Consider the following 19387-nt stretch of genomic DNA (forward strand, 5'->3'; position numbering starts at 1 on the left):
AGAACACAATGTATGAAGATGCTGTGGTGAAATCCAGTCCCATGTGTGTAACCTAAAGGAAGGAAGCAAGCAAACTGTACACAGAGTGCTAACGTGACTCTGAGGCAGTGCTTGCCTAGAGTCTATGTGAAGACCTAGGTTTGCCCTCCAGCAACACAGATACACACACTAAAGGACTGGCTGAAAAGGTAGATTTTTTTTTATTTTGCTTTTGCATTTTTTTCATTGTGTATATGTGCATAATATGGGGTGGAGGCAAGTGCCAGAGGCCAGAAGACAACTTTGTTTTGTCCTACCTTTACTTAGATTCCAAGGATCAAACTCAGGGCACCAAGCTAGGGAAGTGAACACCTTACCCCACTGAGCCATCTCACTGGCTCTTGCTTTTGGATTTTTGAGGCATGTTCTTGTTCTGTAGCCCTGGCTAGACTGTGATTTACTGTACAGACCAGACAGACTTGAACATGTGAGAATTCTGCCTCTGCCTCCTGAGCACTGGGATACAGGCATGTGCTACTACACCCAGCTTTTTCAAAAAGGTTTGTTTAGTAAATGAAGAGTAATGTAAAATTGGATCTAAATTTGTAAATTCTGAAATTGTAAGCATTTGAACATACATACAGGTCTACAATTACTTAAGTATAGAACAGGGCTTATATAGAGAGCAGACTTCTTTATGATTTTTTAAAGTTTACTATGTATGTAGTGTTCTGCCTTCATGTACACTGGCGTGCCAGAAGAGGGCGCCAGATCTCATTACAGATGGTTGTGAGCCACCAGGTGGTTGCTGAGAATTGAACTCAGGACCTCCAGAAGAGCAGCCAGTATTCTTAACCTCTGAGCCCTCTCTCCAGTCCCAATGTTGAATTTATTTTAAAGTATTACCTTAGTTATTGTTCTATTGCTATGAGAGACACCACAATCAAGTCAACTCTTGTAAAATGAGCATTTAATTGGGGGCTTGCTTACAATTTCAGGGGGCTAGTCCATTGTCATCATGGCATGGAGCATGGCTGTACATTGGTAAGCACTAGATAAGTAATTGAGAGCCTTACATCCTGATCTGCAGGTAGAGAGAGAGAGAGAGACAGAGACTGGGCCTGGCATGGCCTTTTGAAACTTCAGTACTCACTCTGAAGTGGCATGCTTCCTTAAACAAGGCAAGATCTACTCCAACAAGACCATACCTCCTAATCCTTCTAATCATTTCAAACAGTGCCACTCCCTGGTGTCTAAGCATTCTAATATATGAAATACATATTCAAACCACCACAAATACTATATATTGAAACATTCTAATAAAGTAGATCAGTTTTTCTCTTGACCTAAGCTTAACATATGAGTTAATATAAAGGAACCATAATTGAATTAACTCCTTATTTTCTTCCCCCCCAATACTTTATTTATAACAAATAAATACCCCAATACTTTATTTATATCTTGTCTATTTTTAGAGCTTATAACTTTTAGGTCTTCCATATAACACTGATGTTTTTCATACATGCTTATAATGTGTTTGATCGTATTCACACACGCCCTTTACCCTGTTATCCCACTTCCGCTGATTACCTTCCTTGTCCCAATTAGTCCCTCTATAATGTTTTCATATCTTTTGTGTTCTCTTAAAAGCCCAGTTAGTTACAGTAGGGTTGTTTGAAGGAGTGTGAGACTTTCCCTGTGGCTACATCCCTGAAGGAAATGTCTCTCCTCCCCTGGAAACCAATAACTGCACACGGATCCTTGGGAAGGGAAGACCTTATTACCCTTCCCTACCCGTCGTGATGTGGGTAGGCCCATCTTGTGCAGTTCTTGTTCAGGTGATCACAGTTGGTTTGAACTCAAGAATATTCAGTCATTCCTGTAAGTCAACCTCCCACATCATCCATACCCCACTCTCCAGCTCTAGCAGTGCTTCCCGTCCTGTCTGTGATGTTCCCTGCACCTGGAGGTAGGATATGTGCCAGAAATGGCCTCTTCATGCTGGGCATTCAGTAGTCACTTGTTCTCATCACTTTGACAGCTATGAGCATCTGTAATTACTGAACCCACTACAAAGATAAACTTCTCTAGCCAGAAATGACAGCAGCAGTGATCTATGGATATAAACATAATTATTTTGAAGGCAATTTGATAGGTACATCAGATCCATGTGTCAGAATTAGAGCAGAGGAACTTCCCTCCCAAAGGTCTATGACATTTCCAAACATGGACTTTTGATTGAGTTTAAAGTATCAGACAAGGATTCTGTCCCTCAGAGCAGGCCTGAAATCCACTCAGAGAATGGTAAGTTACCCTTTAACATATGGTGCCACTATTGCACCAATGGGCCTGCCTGGCCTAGTCTGACAGCAGTATTGTATTATTGTATATAGCATCTACTGCTGGGTAAGCCTGGAATTGATAATTCCCCCCACCCCAGCAGCCCCCTGGCCCTGCTGGTTCTGTGAGGGCAGCCAGCAGGGATTCACCCTCAGAGGCCCCTTTGCACCCTCTGGTTCTGTGAGGGCAGCCAGCAGGGATTTCCACCCACCCACCCCCCAGCGGCCCCCTTGCACCCTCTGGTTCTGTGAGGACCAGCCAGCAGGGAAGGAACTCCTACCTCACTTTCATTGCAACTTCTCTATATCACACAGTGAGAGAGTGTGCTGCTCTCAACAATGAGGTTTTGTTTTGGTGACTAGCCAATTGCTTGTATTGAAATAACTGATAATTAGTGACTAAGTGTTTCTTTTTTTTTTTTTTTTTTGGTTTTTCGAGACAGGGTTTCTCTGTGGTTTTGGAGCCTGTCCTGGAACTAGCTCTTGTAGACCAGGCTGGTCTCGAACTCACAGAGATCCACCTGCTTCTGCCTCCCAATGACTGTTTCTTAAAAAGCTGATAGTGTTCTGAGTTATTTTGCTGTTTTATATCTATTCTATAAGACTGTTGTAGAAAATGTTTTTCCCATCCTGAGGCTAGAACCCAGGGCCTTATGCATGTTCTGCTGGACAAGACACTCTACCACTGAGCCATATCTCAACCTCTCAATTTTTAATGATTTCAACTAATTAATTAGTTATAAATGTTGCCTCTGCAGTTCAGAACGTTCTCTGCATATATGTATCCTACACTAGCCAGTTTTGTAGGTAAAGTTAATAACATAGAGAGACAAAGGACCTGTGGTGGTAGTGCATGCCACCAGCACTCAAGAGGCAGAGGCAGGCGGAGCTCTGTGAGTTCCAGGACAGCCAGAGCTTCACACAGAGAAACCCTGTCTCAAAAAACAGAGAGAGGTAAGGGTTCAGAACATATAATTACTGATATAGTCAATGATAGCAATGGTTTTAACTATATTCATATATTTTTCTTTGCATAGATATCAATATGATGGATATTCTTACAACACCATCCATGGCTAAGCCTAAGCAGGATTACTCACGAACCCCAGGACAAGTCTTATCTCTCATCAGTTCTTTGGGATTTGTAAGTACTTAATAAGGAAAACCTTTTCATCATTACCACTTAAAGTGTTAACCTGCTTTCAGATAAAAATAAAATAGATGTATATATCAAACGTGAGGGGCCTTCCTTTTGGCAGTTTGTGTACCAGGTGGTAGGACATCTATTTTCTGTATTCATCTGAAAATGAATCTCTTAGTATTTGTTTTTTTTGTTTTTTGTTTTTGTTTTTGGTTTTTGGTTTTTCGAGACAGGGTTTCTCTGTGGTTTTGGAGCCTGTCCTGGAACTAGCTCTTGTAGACCAGGCTGGTCTCGAACTCACAGAGATCCGCCTGCCTCTGCCTCCCGAGTGCTGGGATTAAAGGCGTGCGCCACCACCGCCCGGCCTTAGTTTTTGTTTTTAATTTTTGCTTTTACTATTTTTCTTTTTAGAACATTTTTATCACATGAGGGTGTGGGTGTGTGCACCACAGTGCACAAATGGAAGCAGAGGATAACTTATAGAAGTCAGTTCTCTCCTTCCACCACATGGGAGACCCAGGGATTGAAGTCAAGTCCTCAGGTGGGAGGTGCCTTTACCCACGACTATCTCACTGGCCCCAAATAATTCTGCTTTTTCGTAGTTCACACCAATTGGAGAAAAAGATCAAGACTCTGCAACCGTGTTTTCAGCCCCTAAGTCTGAAGCACAACTTTCTCAAGAATTAATTTGCCCTATGTCCATAGACCAGAAGGAGCCTTCTCATTCTAGCAGGCTGCTAAAGCCATGTAAGTATAAAAGACTATTTTTTTCCACCAAGTGTGTACTTTAAAAAACATCTCAAAATTTTAAATTCCTACTAGCAATTTAATAACTTAAAAATGCCAATAGTCAGACAGTCTGTGGCACTCCTATATTATTCCTTAAATGATGATCACAGTGGATTTTATAAATCCCACAGAATAAACTGTGTTGCTAATAATCATATTTAATTACCTATAATTTAGGAATGATGGTTGAGTAAATGTCACTAAACTTTGACTTATGAAAATTGTATATGAAAAAGATAAAGTAGCTGCAGTGTCTGTCTTTATAAATTTATTTCCAAAAGATTCTGAGATAGTTTAAATTTAAAACTCAAAACAGAGGCTGAGTTTGGTTGTTGTTCATTGCTTTGGCGTTTTTGTTTGTTTGCTTGCTTCTTTTTATTTTGTTTTGTTGGTGTTTTGAGACAAGTTCTTAATATGTTGTCCATGCTAATGTTGAACCCAGGTTGGCCTTTAAATTTCAGTGTTCTTGCCTCAGCCTCCTGAGTACTAAAGTTACAGGTATGTGTCTCCACAACGTGTTTCAAAGTAAGTGTATTTTTGCATTTAAGAGAAAATGCTGGGTATAGTGGCACACACCTTTAATAGCAACACCAAAAACAGGTGGATCTCTGAGTTCAAGGCCAACTTGATCCACCTAGAGGATTTGTGTATGAAAAATTAAGTTGGATTAGATGGGCTTGGAAATTCCCTTCCTAATTGTAAAATTGTAACATAAAGATTGTGTTAATGTCGTGTGTGTGTGTGTGTGTGTGTGTGTGTGTGTGTGTGTGTTTAGTCACTTTTCTTTTGCTGTGATAAAACACCATGGTCAAGGCAATTTGACAAAAATGTTTAAGGGTTTATTGGGCTTCCAGTTCTAGAGGTTAGAGATGTTGATGGCAGAGCTGGTACATAGTGACTTGAACAATAGTTGTGTGGTCACATCTTTACAAGCAAGAAGCTGAGAACACCTTGTCTCAGCTTGAAACCTCAGTCTGTCACTGTGACACACCTTCTTCTTTAAGGCTACAACTAATCCTTCCGAACACTTCTATTAGCTGGGGACCAGCTGACCAAACATGAGCCAATGTCGGTCATTCTCATTCAGGTTACCACAATACGCATTTTTACAGACATATAAAATCTTCAGATGTCTACGTAATTTAGTAGAAGCACAATTGTCTTGTGTTTAATTGAAAGTAAAGTGAGGACCTTTATTCTGTATGCAAAACCACTTGAAAAGGGCATGATGGTGCTTTTATAATCCCAGAATTACGGAGACAGGGATTCCTTGGGCTGACTGGTCAGCCAACCTATCCTGCTTGAGTAACTTTTAGCCTGTGAGAGATCTTATCTTTAAAAAACATGGAGAGATGACTCAGCAGTTACGGCACTGGCTGCTTTTCCAGAGGATCTGGCTTCAATTCCCAGCCCCCACATGGCAGCTCACAACCGTCTGTAAGTCCAGTTCTAGGATATCTTAACACGCTTTCTGACCTCAGTGGGTACTATAGGCATGCACATGATGTACAGACACACGTGCAAACAAAACACCTATACATATAAACTAAAAATAAACTAAAATTCAAAAAATATGCCAGGTGGTGGTGGTGCACACCTTTAATCCTAGTACTCAGGAGGCAGAGACAGGCAGATCTCTGTGAGTTTGAGGCCAGCCTGGTCTACAGAGTAAGTTCCATGACAGACTCCAAAGCTACACAGAGAAACCATGTCTTGAAAAACCAAAAAAAAAAAAAAAAAAAAAAAATCAGAAACTACATATGAAGATGATGATGATGATGATACATGGTGCCTGCCCAGACTCTCTGCCTCCAACTCGAATGAACACGCACACAAAGCTAAGGAGTAGGCATTTCTAACCATATTTATGTAGGATGAAGGGGCAAGTATACTCTAGGTACTGCCTTATTGCAGTGCACACTGGCAGGCAAGCAGTTTTCCATCATGTAACAAAATTCCCAATGGAGGTATAAGTGTGAAGCTCATCGGTAGAATGTTTGTTAAATATATACACTGCCTTGGGTACAATCCTGAGCACTGCAATAAATAAATAAAATAAATAAATAAATAAATAAAGCAAATGCCTATGGCTTTGTGTAATTCACACTGATGAGCATCATAAATTTCAACATCTCCATTACTGCTACAGTTTTAATTAAACATAAATTGATCTGGGTAAATCTGGTAACATTCTAAGTTTATAGCATATTTCAATAATGCACTCCAGTAAATTGTCCTTTATTTATAACTCTAAAATAAATCGCCGGGCGGTGGTGGCGCATGCCTTTAATTCCAGTACTTGGGAGGCAGAGGCAGGCGGATCTCTGTGAGTTCGAGACCAGCCTGGTCTACAGAGCTAGTTCCAGGACAGGCTCCAAAACCACAGAGAAACCCTGTCTCGAAAAACCAAAAAAAATAAAAAAAATAAAAAATAAATAAAATAAAATAAATCATATAACTCAAAATAAATTTCCTTCTAGTTATATTTAAATTTCCTTCTCCTGGCTTTTATTTTACAAATGTAAATGGATTTTCTTTTATTATAACTGTTGGAGCTTTGCCTACATGTGAAATAATTCATGAATCTGAACGTAATAAGAATCATATCAGGCACACTACCATCCTTGGGGACTAGATAATGTTTACAATAGTTATCATATGTAATGTAATATGCAGTTACCTGGAAAGAGTCAAGTTTCATAAAGAACTAATAGCTGTGAAAATAAACAAGTATTTTTCCCCCCAAGGCCTTGAAAGACTTGCATCCAATCCAGAAGCCCCTGTGAAATGTCTGACCTCCAATCTGCTCCAGTGCAGGAAAAGGCTGGGTATATCGGACACTAGCAGTCAGTCCCAGACCTTCGTGTCCGGTGTGGAGTCAGAGTGCCACAGCAGTCCCAAGTGGGAAAGAGACTGCCAGGTGAGGAGGGCGTCTGTGGAAGCCCAAGCTGGTGGTACAGGTGAAACCGGTGATAGCCGCACCATGCCTATCCGTGTAAAACCCATGAGGAAGTGGCATTGTCATATGGGCACAGTTGCAGTATTATTATTATTATTATTATTATTATTATTATTATTATTATTTTTGGTTTTTCGAGACAGGGTTTCTCTGTGGTTTTGGAGCCTGTCCTGGAACTAGCTCTTGTAGACCAGGCTGGTCTCGAACTCACAGAGATCCGCCTGCCTCTGCCTCCCAAGTGCTGGGATTAAAGGCGTGCGCCACCACCGCCCGGCCAGTTGCAGTATTATAAAAGCTCTTTATTTTTCTGGACATTCTGTCAAATTCTTTTAATATCTTTATTTCATTTCTTATTCAGTTATGATATGAGTCTTGCTTAAAGTATGATGAGTGAGTATTAAGTAAACCAATAGAAAATGTTTGGCGCCGGGCGGTGGTGGCGCACGCCTTTAATCCCAGCACTCGGGAGGCAGAGGCAGGCTGATCTCTGTGAGTTCGAGACCAGCCTGGTCTACAGAGCTAGTTCCAGGACAGGCTCCAAAGCCACAGAGAAACCCTGTCTCGAAAAACCAAAAAAAAAAAAAAAAAAAAAAGTTTGGCTTCCTGGCAGACTTTTTAATTTCCTTCTATAATAAAGATGGGAATAATTGTTTGTTTTTGTTTACCTACATAGTTTTAAAGCTCATAATATCTCCTGTACTGTTTCCCACCAATTTCTCATTAAATGGAATGGAAACTCTTTAGAAATAACTTTTAGACCATAAAGTTTATAGTAATATGTCCTTAAAAGTATATATTCCAGGGCAGTTGTTATCCAAATGGATGGATGTACTTTAAATTATTTTACTTAATTTGTTTTTGCTTTTTCTATAAAATTATTAGTGCTAATAAATACAAAAGGTGATAGGAACTTAGATAGAAAATTATAGTTAAGTTCTCCTCCAAAGAAGGTTGATAAAAATGAAAATAAGTCTTTCATTTAGTAAAGTAATTTAGGTTATATTTGCTTATTTTCAGAAATATGACCTTCCTCATTGTTGGAGATTTATGTTTTTAGAGCAAAATCAAACATAGATAAGGCAAGATCTCCTGATCTTTTTTCTTTTTCAACTGTGCTATAGATACTATATGTTATAGAACTCTCATTTAATCCCTTTCGTATTCTAGAGATCATAATGTGCACTCTGTCTGTGCATAGCTCCCCTTCCCCCACTTAGTTCTGTACTGAAGAATGCAATGATGAGAATATAGGCGATCATATGTAGTAGACAGTTATGATCATATGAGTGTAATACTATGCTGATCCCTAGGTTCATCCATTTCTATACCAGAAAACCAGTGAATTGTAATTCAGAAATCTTCTTTTTACTTAGAACTAAGTATTCCTCACTACTACGTAAATTAATGGTAGTTATTAAAGTTTGATGTTTATACATAAAAACACACACTGTTAAGGGTGGGGTGTTTATGCATAAAAATACACACTGTTAAGGGTGGGCTGTATCTTTGTGGTAGAGTACTTGTTTCATATGATTCTAGCTTCAGTCCCCAGTAATACCAAGAGGTTAACAAAAAAAGAAAAGGCAGTACTAGAGATTGCTGAAGATTCATGCTATGAAAGTGTCCTTTAAAACAATCCTAGTCACCACGTACCGGTGTCGGTACTAAGTTCTGACACACGTGTCCTCAGATATTTCAATTCGGTCTTCAAGAAAAGCTTCAAGAAAGGCTTCTACCTCAGAGGGACATACCTCAGTTGGTACCATGCGTGCCTAGCAGGCACAACACTCTGGGATTAATCCCCAGCATCTGGGCCTGGTGACCATACCTGTAATTCCAGGCTTATCTTCTTGCTACACAGTTAGTATAAGTAAAGCCTGAGATACATGAAACTATCTCAAAAAGAGAAAAGAAAGAAAAGCGTTTGTTTTGATGCAGTGTCAATTGATCTTCTTGATGATTTTCTTTTATTAGTTTATTTATTTTTGTTTGTTAGAAAGTACTCTACCACTGAGTTATATCTCCAACAATGGATTTTAGTTCCTAGGTATTTCTGTTTTTATTTTATTGTTTATGTAGAGATACATGTTTACAATAGCTATGTTTGCCCTCTAATTTTTCAGTGAACTAGATTTTAAACTCTTGCATTTTGTGTTGTTTTAAACAGAATCACCATACCTCTACTGCAAAACAGATAATGTACTCTATTTATAATGTAGCCCTACCTTAAATTTACCTACATATATTCTATTAATTTTTCTTATTTACTATGTAATATGGTATCAAAATAAGTATTAGTACATAATTTATTTAAATTTTGACCAGTGTTTCATTTGAAACAATGTAATTATAAGTAATGTAGTATAGTAAGCTTATGCTATAATTGTTTTTAATTCTCTTATTACAATTCTTCTGTCTCATTTAAAAACAAGAAAGGTAGCATTCTAGTTCATTAGATTACTGATCTCATATAAGTGGTCATAAAATAGAAGCTTTTAAAGAATCTAAGGTCCATAACTAAAAGTAGCATTTTCCTTCTCTTAGGAAAGTACCAAGTCATCGGACTGTACAATGAGCTGGAATGCAGTGGAAATGCCTCATACAAAATCTATAAATGCCATTGAGACAAAAACAGATCTTGAATTAGCGCTTTCTCCCATTCATGACAGCGGTGCCATCCCTGCCACGAGAAGCCACCACATGAACCTCCCTAGAAAATGCTTCTCTGAGGAAGTCTCTTGGGAAGGGAGAGAACTGAATGTAAATAATGAGAACATGACCATTGATATGAGACAGCCTGGTTTCCTTCAGTCTGATCAGTGGGCTAGAAATTCTAGTGGTATGTCTGAAGAACACCTTGGTAAAAGAAATTTTAAAAGAAATTTCCAATTGGTTGACTCTAGTCCTTGTCGGGAAATTATACAAAGTAAAAAAAACTGTATAGAGTGTAAGCATAGCAAGGGAATGGTAGGTTGCTATGCAAATCAAACTACGGGCCTAACTACTGAAGTTCAGGATCTTAGGCTGTCAGTAGACAGAAGTCAGCAAAATGACTGTGCTAATAAGGAGAACATTGTCACCTATTTTACTGACAAACAAACCCCTGAAGAATTACATATACCAATAATAGCAAAAAACCTTATGTCTGAGCTAGATGAAGACTATGAGATGACTACTAAGAAGGACTGCCTGAGTTCTCATTCTGCGTGTCCTGTTGAGGGGAGAGCTCCGAAAACTGTGGATTCAGATTCATCTTTTCCTGAAATTTCCATGATGGAAAGTTCACTTGAAATTCAGACCTCAGAACCTGATAAAAGCAACAAAGAATGCTGTTTTGAAGAATCAAATATCGAAGATCCACTTGTATTATCAAACTGCCAAGAAAACTCCTTGCCAAAAGATGATTGTCATACTTCTATCCAAGATAATAGCCAAATGTTAGCTCCCTCTTTACAGGCATTAAAACCGCTAACCTGTAAAACAAATGTTGTAGCTTTTCGAAGCTTTAACAGCCATATTAATGCATCCAGTAATTCAGAACCATCCAAGATGAGCATAGCTTCTTTAGACACTATGGACATTTCCTGTAACTACAGTGGCTCCTATCCCATGGCTGTGACCCCGACTCAGAGAGGAAGGTCCTGTGTGTCACATCAGGTATATTACAGTTTGCTAGCACTGCTTGGATGTTAGAGTAACAACCTCAAACACATTCTTGCCTCTCTGCTAGGTTATATGCTATGAATTATACAATTTTGATCTCCAATGGATTGCTGGAGATTTTTCACATATAAATTTAAAGCTGATAGTAATGTGTATTAATCATAACAGTTGAATAACTATGCTTTTCTAAGAAAATACATATTTTCACTGATCTTAACAAGTACTTTGAAATATGAAATTGAAATCTATCTTATCCTCCAACATATATATTTCGATTATTTGTCTTTATTCTCTATACTTGTATAAGCCAAAAATTCTATTTCTTTTATTCCCTTAAAGAGTCATTATAAAAAGATTAAGCTCCAAATTTAGGTTATAAGATTTATGTTTTCCTTTAAGGGCTTAGATGTCACTTAACCTCAGACCCTATTTTCCATCTCCCTGTAAGGGATAAAAGCCCCTCATACTTCTTTTAACAGGTTGTTGTTAAGCAGCAATTACCTTAAAGCCTTTTAAGTATGACTTAGTACAAGAGGTGACTGACACTTGTGTGAGACAGCTCTTACAGGTTGTCTTAATAATTCAATCGTTTGTCAGCCATGGCTTTTCTTAGTCTTTGTATCAATCCAGACTGTCAAGATATTTTTCTTAGACAGCATACCTTGCTATAATCCCATAATCTTAACTCTTAAAAGCTAAGGCAGTGGGATCGTAGGTTTGAAATCAGTATGGGCTATATAGTAAAACTATCTCAAAAGAAAAGAAAATTTTGTTCTTGGGTATTTTTAAATGTTTTTTCTTTTAAAGTCATCTTATTGAAATGATTGATGTTATCTGAGCTATTGAATTTTATTATGTATGGACCTTTTCATAATTGCAACCAATGAGTCTATTTTCAAATCCATAATCAAGGTTTTGAATGTGTCATTTATACCTAGAGGCTTTTTGTTGTTGCTTCAATGCTTTTGTTCATCTAAAAGAAATTAATATTTGTTGTATCTTGAACTCTTCTTGAATTAGCAGACTCCAAATCAAGTCAAGCTAGGAACATCATACAGAACTCCAAAGAGTGTGAGAAGAGGGGCAGCCCCAGTGGATGGTGGACGAATTCTGGGAACTCCAGATTACCTGGCACCCGAGCTCTTACTGGGTACAGCCCATGGTAAGGTGTAGATTGTGTGTCTTAGGTTTCGAATTTTTACTAATGGCTGCATTACCCTTTTATGTGAAATTGTTTTAAATTTCTTTGATGATCTGTGTTCAATCCCTAGAACTCACATGGTTCCTCTTCTCCCAGAAATTGTCCTCTAACATCCATACTGTGGCATGTGTTTTATTTGTTTACTTTTGTTGCTGGTTGAAGACAGGATCTTTGAAGGGGACTCCTGCACAAGCCACACCCAAACCTGATTGCACGGATAGATCATTTATTAAGCAGGAAAGAAAAGTTAAAGTGGCTACTTTCTGACTCTGAAAACAGCAGCAAGTGATCTTGCAGGTATCATTCTTAAGAAGAGAAAAGGGGACCGGGCAGTGGTGGCGCATGCCTTTAATCCCAGCACTTAGGAGGTTGCGGCACGCAGATCTGTAAGGTCTACAGAGCTAGTTCTAGGACAGGCTTCAAAGCTGCAGAGAAACCCTGTCTCGAAAAACCAAAAAAAAAAAAAAAAAAAAAAAAAAAAGGTTGGGGGCGAGAAAAAGAGGAGACATGTGTTAAACTATGATGGGGTGGTAAAGGAGCTGGAAGATGAGGGAGAAGGGGACCAAGGAGAGGCGGTGGGGATATTTATCCTGGAGGGACAAAGGACGCCTCTGGATAGAGAGGAGAGAGACGCGGCACACGGACAGATGGCGGTTATAAAGGTAAAGGGGAAACGGGAAACTCCGTGTTAGGATGAGCTGTTTAATTTTAATTGGGCGTGTTAATTAGGTGACCCAAAGGGGGCTTCTGATTGCTGGGCTTTGGTAGTTAGCCTCAAGAGAAAGAAGTAGTCAAATAAGGGAATAGACCTGATGGGTCCAGGGGCATGCACTGATGGGAGCACAGGTCACCCAAGTCTATTAAACCAGGGGGGAAAACTCTATGAGGCACACAAAACTTATCAGCTATAGCTATGACCACAGCCAGAGACTGGGCTTCTGTAGCTGTGGCAGTGGGGGCTGATTTTGAGCCTCCTCTTACAATAAAATCAAGTACCAGGTGTGGGTCAAAGAGTTTTTACAAACTTGAGGTCAGACTTAAAGTCACATTATATTTTAAGTTTTACAGCTTTTGGTTACAGGATGTAGAATGTTAACTTAGTGTGTCTGTGGAAGCCTGTAACTGACACAGCCACTTCTCACTGTCCCTGAGAGAATGCAAGGCAGAGAGTAGAGTCACATAGGGGAGAGTTAAAAATTAAGGGAATGCAAGCAGAGGGTCCCATAGAGGCAACAGTTAGAAGCTAACCTTTGTCCCCAGTACCTGCCTAGCTGGGAAGCTGGAAAGCAGGAGATAATTGTTAAAAGGTTTACCTCTGTACACAGTGGCTGCCAGGATGTCTGCTTTTAAGGCAAAAAGTGTTGTTAAAGGTTAACAGTGGCTACCAGCTTTATTTTTTTTTCTTCCAAAATGTGTTTGTGCTTACAACTTTATATTTCTATGTTCCTGGACTGGACCCTTTATTTCTATATTCTATTCCTGGACTCCTCAATAGTTGTAGCAAGGCCTGCCAGAACCACATGCTCTAGTGAGCTAGTGTTCCTTCAGTCCTACTGTGTAGACCAGCCTGGCCTCAAACTTCCCTCCTAAGTCCTGGGATTACCGGCATGTGTCACTATACCTGTCAAGTAAATGTTTAAATAAATACATGTCTTTGCTATTTATGTAAGGGAATGCATGACATCTCTTTGCCATATAGCATTTAAAGTGGTCAAATGGAAAGAAGAAATAACGTGGGCTGAGGAGATAGATGGCTCAGTTAGTGCAGTGTTGGGCACACAAGCATAAGGACCCGAGTTCAGATCCCACAAGTAATCCACATAAAAATGAGCCATGAAGTGAGGAAGGGGGTATGGTGGCCAGTGCCTATAATCTTAGCCTGACAGACAGGAGGATTTGGGGTCATGCTGGCCTGAGGACTTAACAGAGCAGTGAGTTGCAGGTTTAGCCAGAGACCCTATTTCAAAAACTTAGGCATATAAGAAGACATTTTACATGAACCTTTGACATGACCACATGTGTACATACTCCCATATACACACAAATATGCATTTTTCACAACATATACATTTCAAAGAAACCTCTCTGGGTGTAGGGGAGTAAACACTGTAGAGCATGTAGCCATAGCTTTTATGTTTGTTCACTTTGGGGTTGATGATTTTTTTTTAAAAAAGAAAGAAAAAGTCCTTAAATGTTCCCTAAGGAAGAGCTTGACCACTGGGCCACATCTGCACCTCCAGTGGTTTTGCCTTTGCAGTCTCACTGATGCAGAAAAGCCCACCTTACTCTGTGCTAAAGTGCTTGTGACTATAAAGTTAGCCCTAAACTTCTGTTCAGGCTGCAGAATTTAACCTCATTTTATGGTCACAGCAATGAAAAAAGCAACTAAAACAGTTAAGAGTTGTACAACTCTTTTATCCTCTGGATTTATATAATAGGAACTGCAAGATAAGCATAGACAAATACCCTGAATTCCAGGTACCTTGCAGAACTCAAGAAAGACAGGTTAAACTGTTTCTAAATATCTGTCTAAATAAGAGAGTTACAAACCCAATACAAAGCTATATACAATAAGAACAAATATCAAGTATAAAAATTAGAATCACAACCAGCATAAACAATATCAAGCAAGAAGCATATGCTAAATGTTTCACTAGTTATCCATCCTAAGGAGTCTAAGTCTTGTATTAGAAATGGCTTGGCTTGGGAGGAAAGTGAATATAACTGACCAAAGACCTGAGAAGAGAAATAATATTACTTAAGTAAACAGGAAGTGCAATCAAACAACTTCCAAAAGGTGCAATAATAGAGACAACCTGCTATCTGGACAATCACCCAAAGTCTCATTTGCAATGTTGGGACAACCAACTTTGGCTAAGGCCTAGAGTAACTGACAGACCATTTTCAGAGGCAGGAAAAAATTGAAAAATTGTCTTATCCTGTCTTGATAAGGTTTGACAGTCTTTTTGTTTGTATCCTGCTTGTCCTGTCTGGACACTGCTCATTTCATCAGTGGTGGAGGCAGGGGCAGTTCTTTGACCAAAGGCCAGTTTTGCCAATAAGAAAAAAAGCTCCTATAATTCTTAATACCTATATAGTTTAAAGACTAAGATTTCATATTAAAATAAACAACTGTGCAGAAAATTAGGAAAATGACCTCAAAATGTAAACAATATATAATAAGTATCTTGAAGCTGGGCGATGGTGGCGCACGCCTTTAATCCCAGCACTCGGGAGGCAGAGGCAGGCGGATCTCTGTGAGTTCGAGACCAGCCTGATCTACAGAGCTAGTTCCAGGACAGGCTCCAAAGCCACAGAGAAACCCTGTCTCGAAAAACAAAAAAAAAAATAAGTATCTTGATCAGAGGTAGAAATGTATAGTGAAATATGATAGAAAATATCTTAAGCAGAGATAGAAACAGTATGCATACAATATGACAAAATAACTTTGCACAGTTGAACAAATATTATAAACAGAAATAGGGCCATATTGAATATAACAAATATAATTGAATTTGTATCATTATACAAGAATTTATAACAATGTAAACTGTCTATAAATAATAGTTCACAAGTGTTATATTTCTCCCTATTTTTATTACCTATTATCCCATCCAGTCTCCCTTTTTTCTTTTTGAAAAGAGATCACTGAGCCTACTTAATTTTCACCCCCAATCCCAAACCGTAGACTACTTATAATCACCCCTAATACCTTATAGATCTCCTAACCCAGAGTACAAACTTTGTTGGGAGAGGGTACTTTGTCTTCTAGAATTACTTCCAACTGTCATGGGGGCGATTTATTTCTATGGAATCCTGTAAAAACTAAAATGATGGCTAAGTTTCAAGATTACTGTCTGGTATAATTGCAAATAGTCTCTGAGTAGTCAGTAGGGTTTTTCTGAAGTTCTAATTTGAAGTTCTAGCCAGATCATTACAAAAAGGTGCACCATCTCAGCTAACCAAGTTGGAATCATCTTGAGCAGCCTGTAACCGAAAACCAATCTTAAAGTGGTAATATCAGCTTTATGACATCATTATCTACTAGGTGGAATGGTTGTTGTTGGGCCCCATCTTCTTCCTAGAAACTTCAAAGATTACTGCAGGAAAATTTATTGTTCATTGTGGAAAACTCAAACATTATTCATGTAGACATATATTCAAAAAAAAAGATACTATAGAGACAAAAATAGGTATGAGAAGAAGTAAAATTTTGCCTAAATTCTTTCTTCTTTCTGTCCCATACCAGATGGATCCTGATATGAGACAGAAATGCTGAATTTTTCTTATAACATGCTTGGATCTAGAGAAGGATAGCCATTGTCCAACTCCAATGATTTTTAAGTGATTTAGGCTTATTATTATACTGAAAAGTGTGTGTGTGTGTGTGTGTGTGTGTGTGTGTGTGTGTGTGTGTGTTGAGGTAATGAAATTTTACCCTTCAGAGGATATGGTACCACAAGTCAAATTTCTCTTTGCTTGGTGATCCTTTCTAGATAGCTGTCTTTTCTTCTTTAGTCATCTAGATGTCCAAGGCATCTCAACTTTTTTCTTACCACCTGTATGATTTTCACCTCTGTAAATGAGTTCTTGTTTCTTTCTCAAGAGGTTTCTCTTTTCAAACCTAATCTTTACTAATTTTGGTGATATCCATAGTTTTTCTTCTCCTACAGAAACAAGAGCAAAATCCTTCCCCAGCATAGCACATCTCCTGGTTTCTATTCTCAGGTCAACACATCCTTGAAATACACTGATTTAATTCAGAAGATTTTCCTATTATCCAATGTCTCTCTGCTGCCATTGTTCCTTTCTCATTAGCATTAAGAAAATTCAAGGTCAATAAAGCATTATACAATCTATTTCTGGGGGTATTATCAATCCCTTTCTGTTTGTTTGAGATGTCCCTTATAATTCAATTTGATCTTTCCATAACTGCCTGACCTGACCTGTAGGATTATTTGGAATACCTGTAATATGCTTTATATTATAATAAGCAAAACTGTTTCATTTTCTTACAGATGTATGCTGGACCATTGCCTGTCTTTATTTGTGCAGGTATAACCATATGGCCATAACTTCTAGCAAATGAGCCTTTTCTAAGCTCAATGCAGTTGCCCATGACAAACTTGAATAGGTATCAATGGTGTGGTGTACATATTTTAATTTTTCAAATTCTACAAAGTGAAATATAGCTATCTGCCAAATTTCATTCCTTTGAGTACCCTTTGGGTTACTCCCTGTAGGTAGCAGTCTTTGGTTATATAAAGAACAAGTAAGACATCTCCTTATAATCTCCTTAGCTTGTTGCCATGTAATAGAAACTCTTTCTTTCATCCTTTGCTATTGACGGGATGTTTTTTTGTGAAATTCTGAGGCCTTCAGCACATTTCCATTCAATAATCAGTCAAGTTCTGTATTACTTTGTGCTAGAGGGCCTGGCAGACCCATAAGGGATCAGATGTGTGTAATGTATATGGGATGAAGCCTTTTCCTGATTATGTCTTGCACCTGGATGAATATGAAGTCAATTCTGTTTCATCTGGTATAAATTCAGCAGTTTGAATATGTAAAACAACTCTATTTGCATATTGCAAATCAGTAAATATATTGAGAGTTTCTTTAAAATCCCTTAGTACCATGAGAATAGCATATAGTTCTGACTTTTGGACAGAATTATAAAGGCTTTGTTCTACTTTATTTAAATCTCTTTAATCAAAGTCAATTCTTTCTCAGCTTCAGCTATTAATTCTGTGGGACTATTTAAGTCTTTGTCACAATCTAAGGTTTTGTTTGAACAAATTATTAAATTGGGTGTTATCCCAACAGTAGACTGGAAATGTCTCCTAGCAATCCTTGAAAGTCATTAAGTGTCTGCAATCAATCTCTCCTAATTTGTGCTTTTTGTGTTCTAATTTTCAATAAACCTATTTTATAACCTAAGTAATTGATAGAATTTCCTCTCTGTATTTTGTAATGCCCTCTCTGTAATTTGTAATGCCCAACAAGGCAAAACTTTATTTACTTCTTCAAACATCCTTTCTAAAGTATATCTGTCCTTGAGTCAGATAACAAAATGTCACCCATGTAATGGTAAATTACAGATTTACGATATTGTTTATGGATTATTTTTAATGACTGACTTACAAAATATTGGCACAGGTGGAGCTATGAGCATTTCCTGTGGAAGGACCCTCCACTGATATCTTCTAGTAGGTGGAGAATTATTATAAGTAGGTACTGTTAAGGCAGATTTTTCTCTGTCCTTTTCTTGTGAAGAAACAATCTTTTTAAATCAATAACTGTAAGAGGCCATCTTCTAGGCAATAGGGAAGACAAAGGAGTGCCAGACTGTAGAGAGGCCATTCACTGAACCACCTCATTAACAGCTCTTAAATCTGTTACCATTCTCCATTTTCCAGATTTATTTTTAACAACAAATACAGGAGAATTCCAAGGGCTGGTTGATTCTTCAATATGGTGAACATCTAGTTACTCCTGTACAAGCTGTTCTAAAGCCTGCATTTTCTCTTTTGTTAAAGGCCATTGTACAACTCATACAGGTTTGTCTGTCAGCCATTTTGGAGGTAGGGCTCTTGGTGCCTTTGGAAGATCAGCAGCTGTTATGCCCTGGTGATATACAACCTGAATGATTGGTGACTGTTCTTTACAATACCTTCCAATATTTTTCCCAGAAATATATGTAAATATATGGTTGTTTCTCAGATTTGGGTAATGTTAATCTGAGTGTTCTCTTGCTGTAAAAAATCACGTCCCCACACATTCATTGCCATATTAGCCACATATGACTTTAATTTACCTCTCTGTCCTCCTGACCCGAATCTTGTGCTCTGTTTTACCTAAGATTGCAATCCCTAAAAGCTAAACATTTACCTCCTGAAGAGGCCAATTTAGATGTCAAGATTCTGATAAAATTATTATTACATCCACATTTGTGTCTACCAGACCATTAATGATGTCATTTATTCATATTTTTAATTTTGTTTTTTGTTCATTTATAAATGCTTGCCAAAATAGTGGCTTTAAGCTTTTTCCTGAATTTTTTGTTCTCTCTTCTACAGCTGTTCTATCATCCAGAGTACTATGGCTTCTTACAATAGGCATTAGGTTTTTTAATTGCTCTGAGAAGGAGTTTCCTCTGTGATGAAAGGAAATGACTGACAGAATTTAGCATAGGGACCTGCAAGGGGCCCCTTAAAGAGTTTCCCCAACACTAAAGTGTTACATTTACTGTCCCTTGTTGATCTGTATTTATTAGTCTAATGTTTGCATAATCCAGAAGGGAGGAGCGTACTATT

General features: G+C 38.3%; 1 protein-coding gene across 1 annotated transcript in view; it reads left to right on the plus strand.

Moving 5' to 3' along the window:
- The window catches only part of Mastl (microtubule associated serine/threonine kinase like), a 48080-nt gene that overhangs the window by 11263 nt on the left and 17430 nt on the right, over positions 1 to 19387 (plus strand). Inside the window, exons 5-9 of the mRNA XM_057788097.1 lie at positions 3356 to 3462; positions 4062 to 4206; positions 6996 to 7168; positions 9752 to 10864; positions 11894 to 12032. Coding sequence (XP_057644080.1) covers positions 3356 to 3462; positions 4062 to 4206; positions 6996 to 7168; positions 9752 to 10864; positions 11894 to 12032 — 1677 coding nt within the window. The remainder of the gene's footprint in view (positions 1 to 3355; positions 3463 to 4061; positions 4207 to 6995; positions 7169 to 9751; positions 10865 to 11893; positions 12033 to 19387) is intronic.

The sequence above is a fragment of the Chionomys nivalis genome, chromosome 13 (assembly GCF_950005125.1).
Source record: "Chionomys nivalis chromosome 13, mChiNiv1.1, whole genome shotgun sequence".
Classification (NCBI taxonomy): Eukaryota; Metazoa; Chordata; class Mammalia; order Rodentia; family Cricetidae; genus Chionomys; species Chionomys nivalis.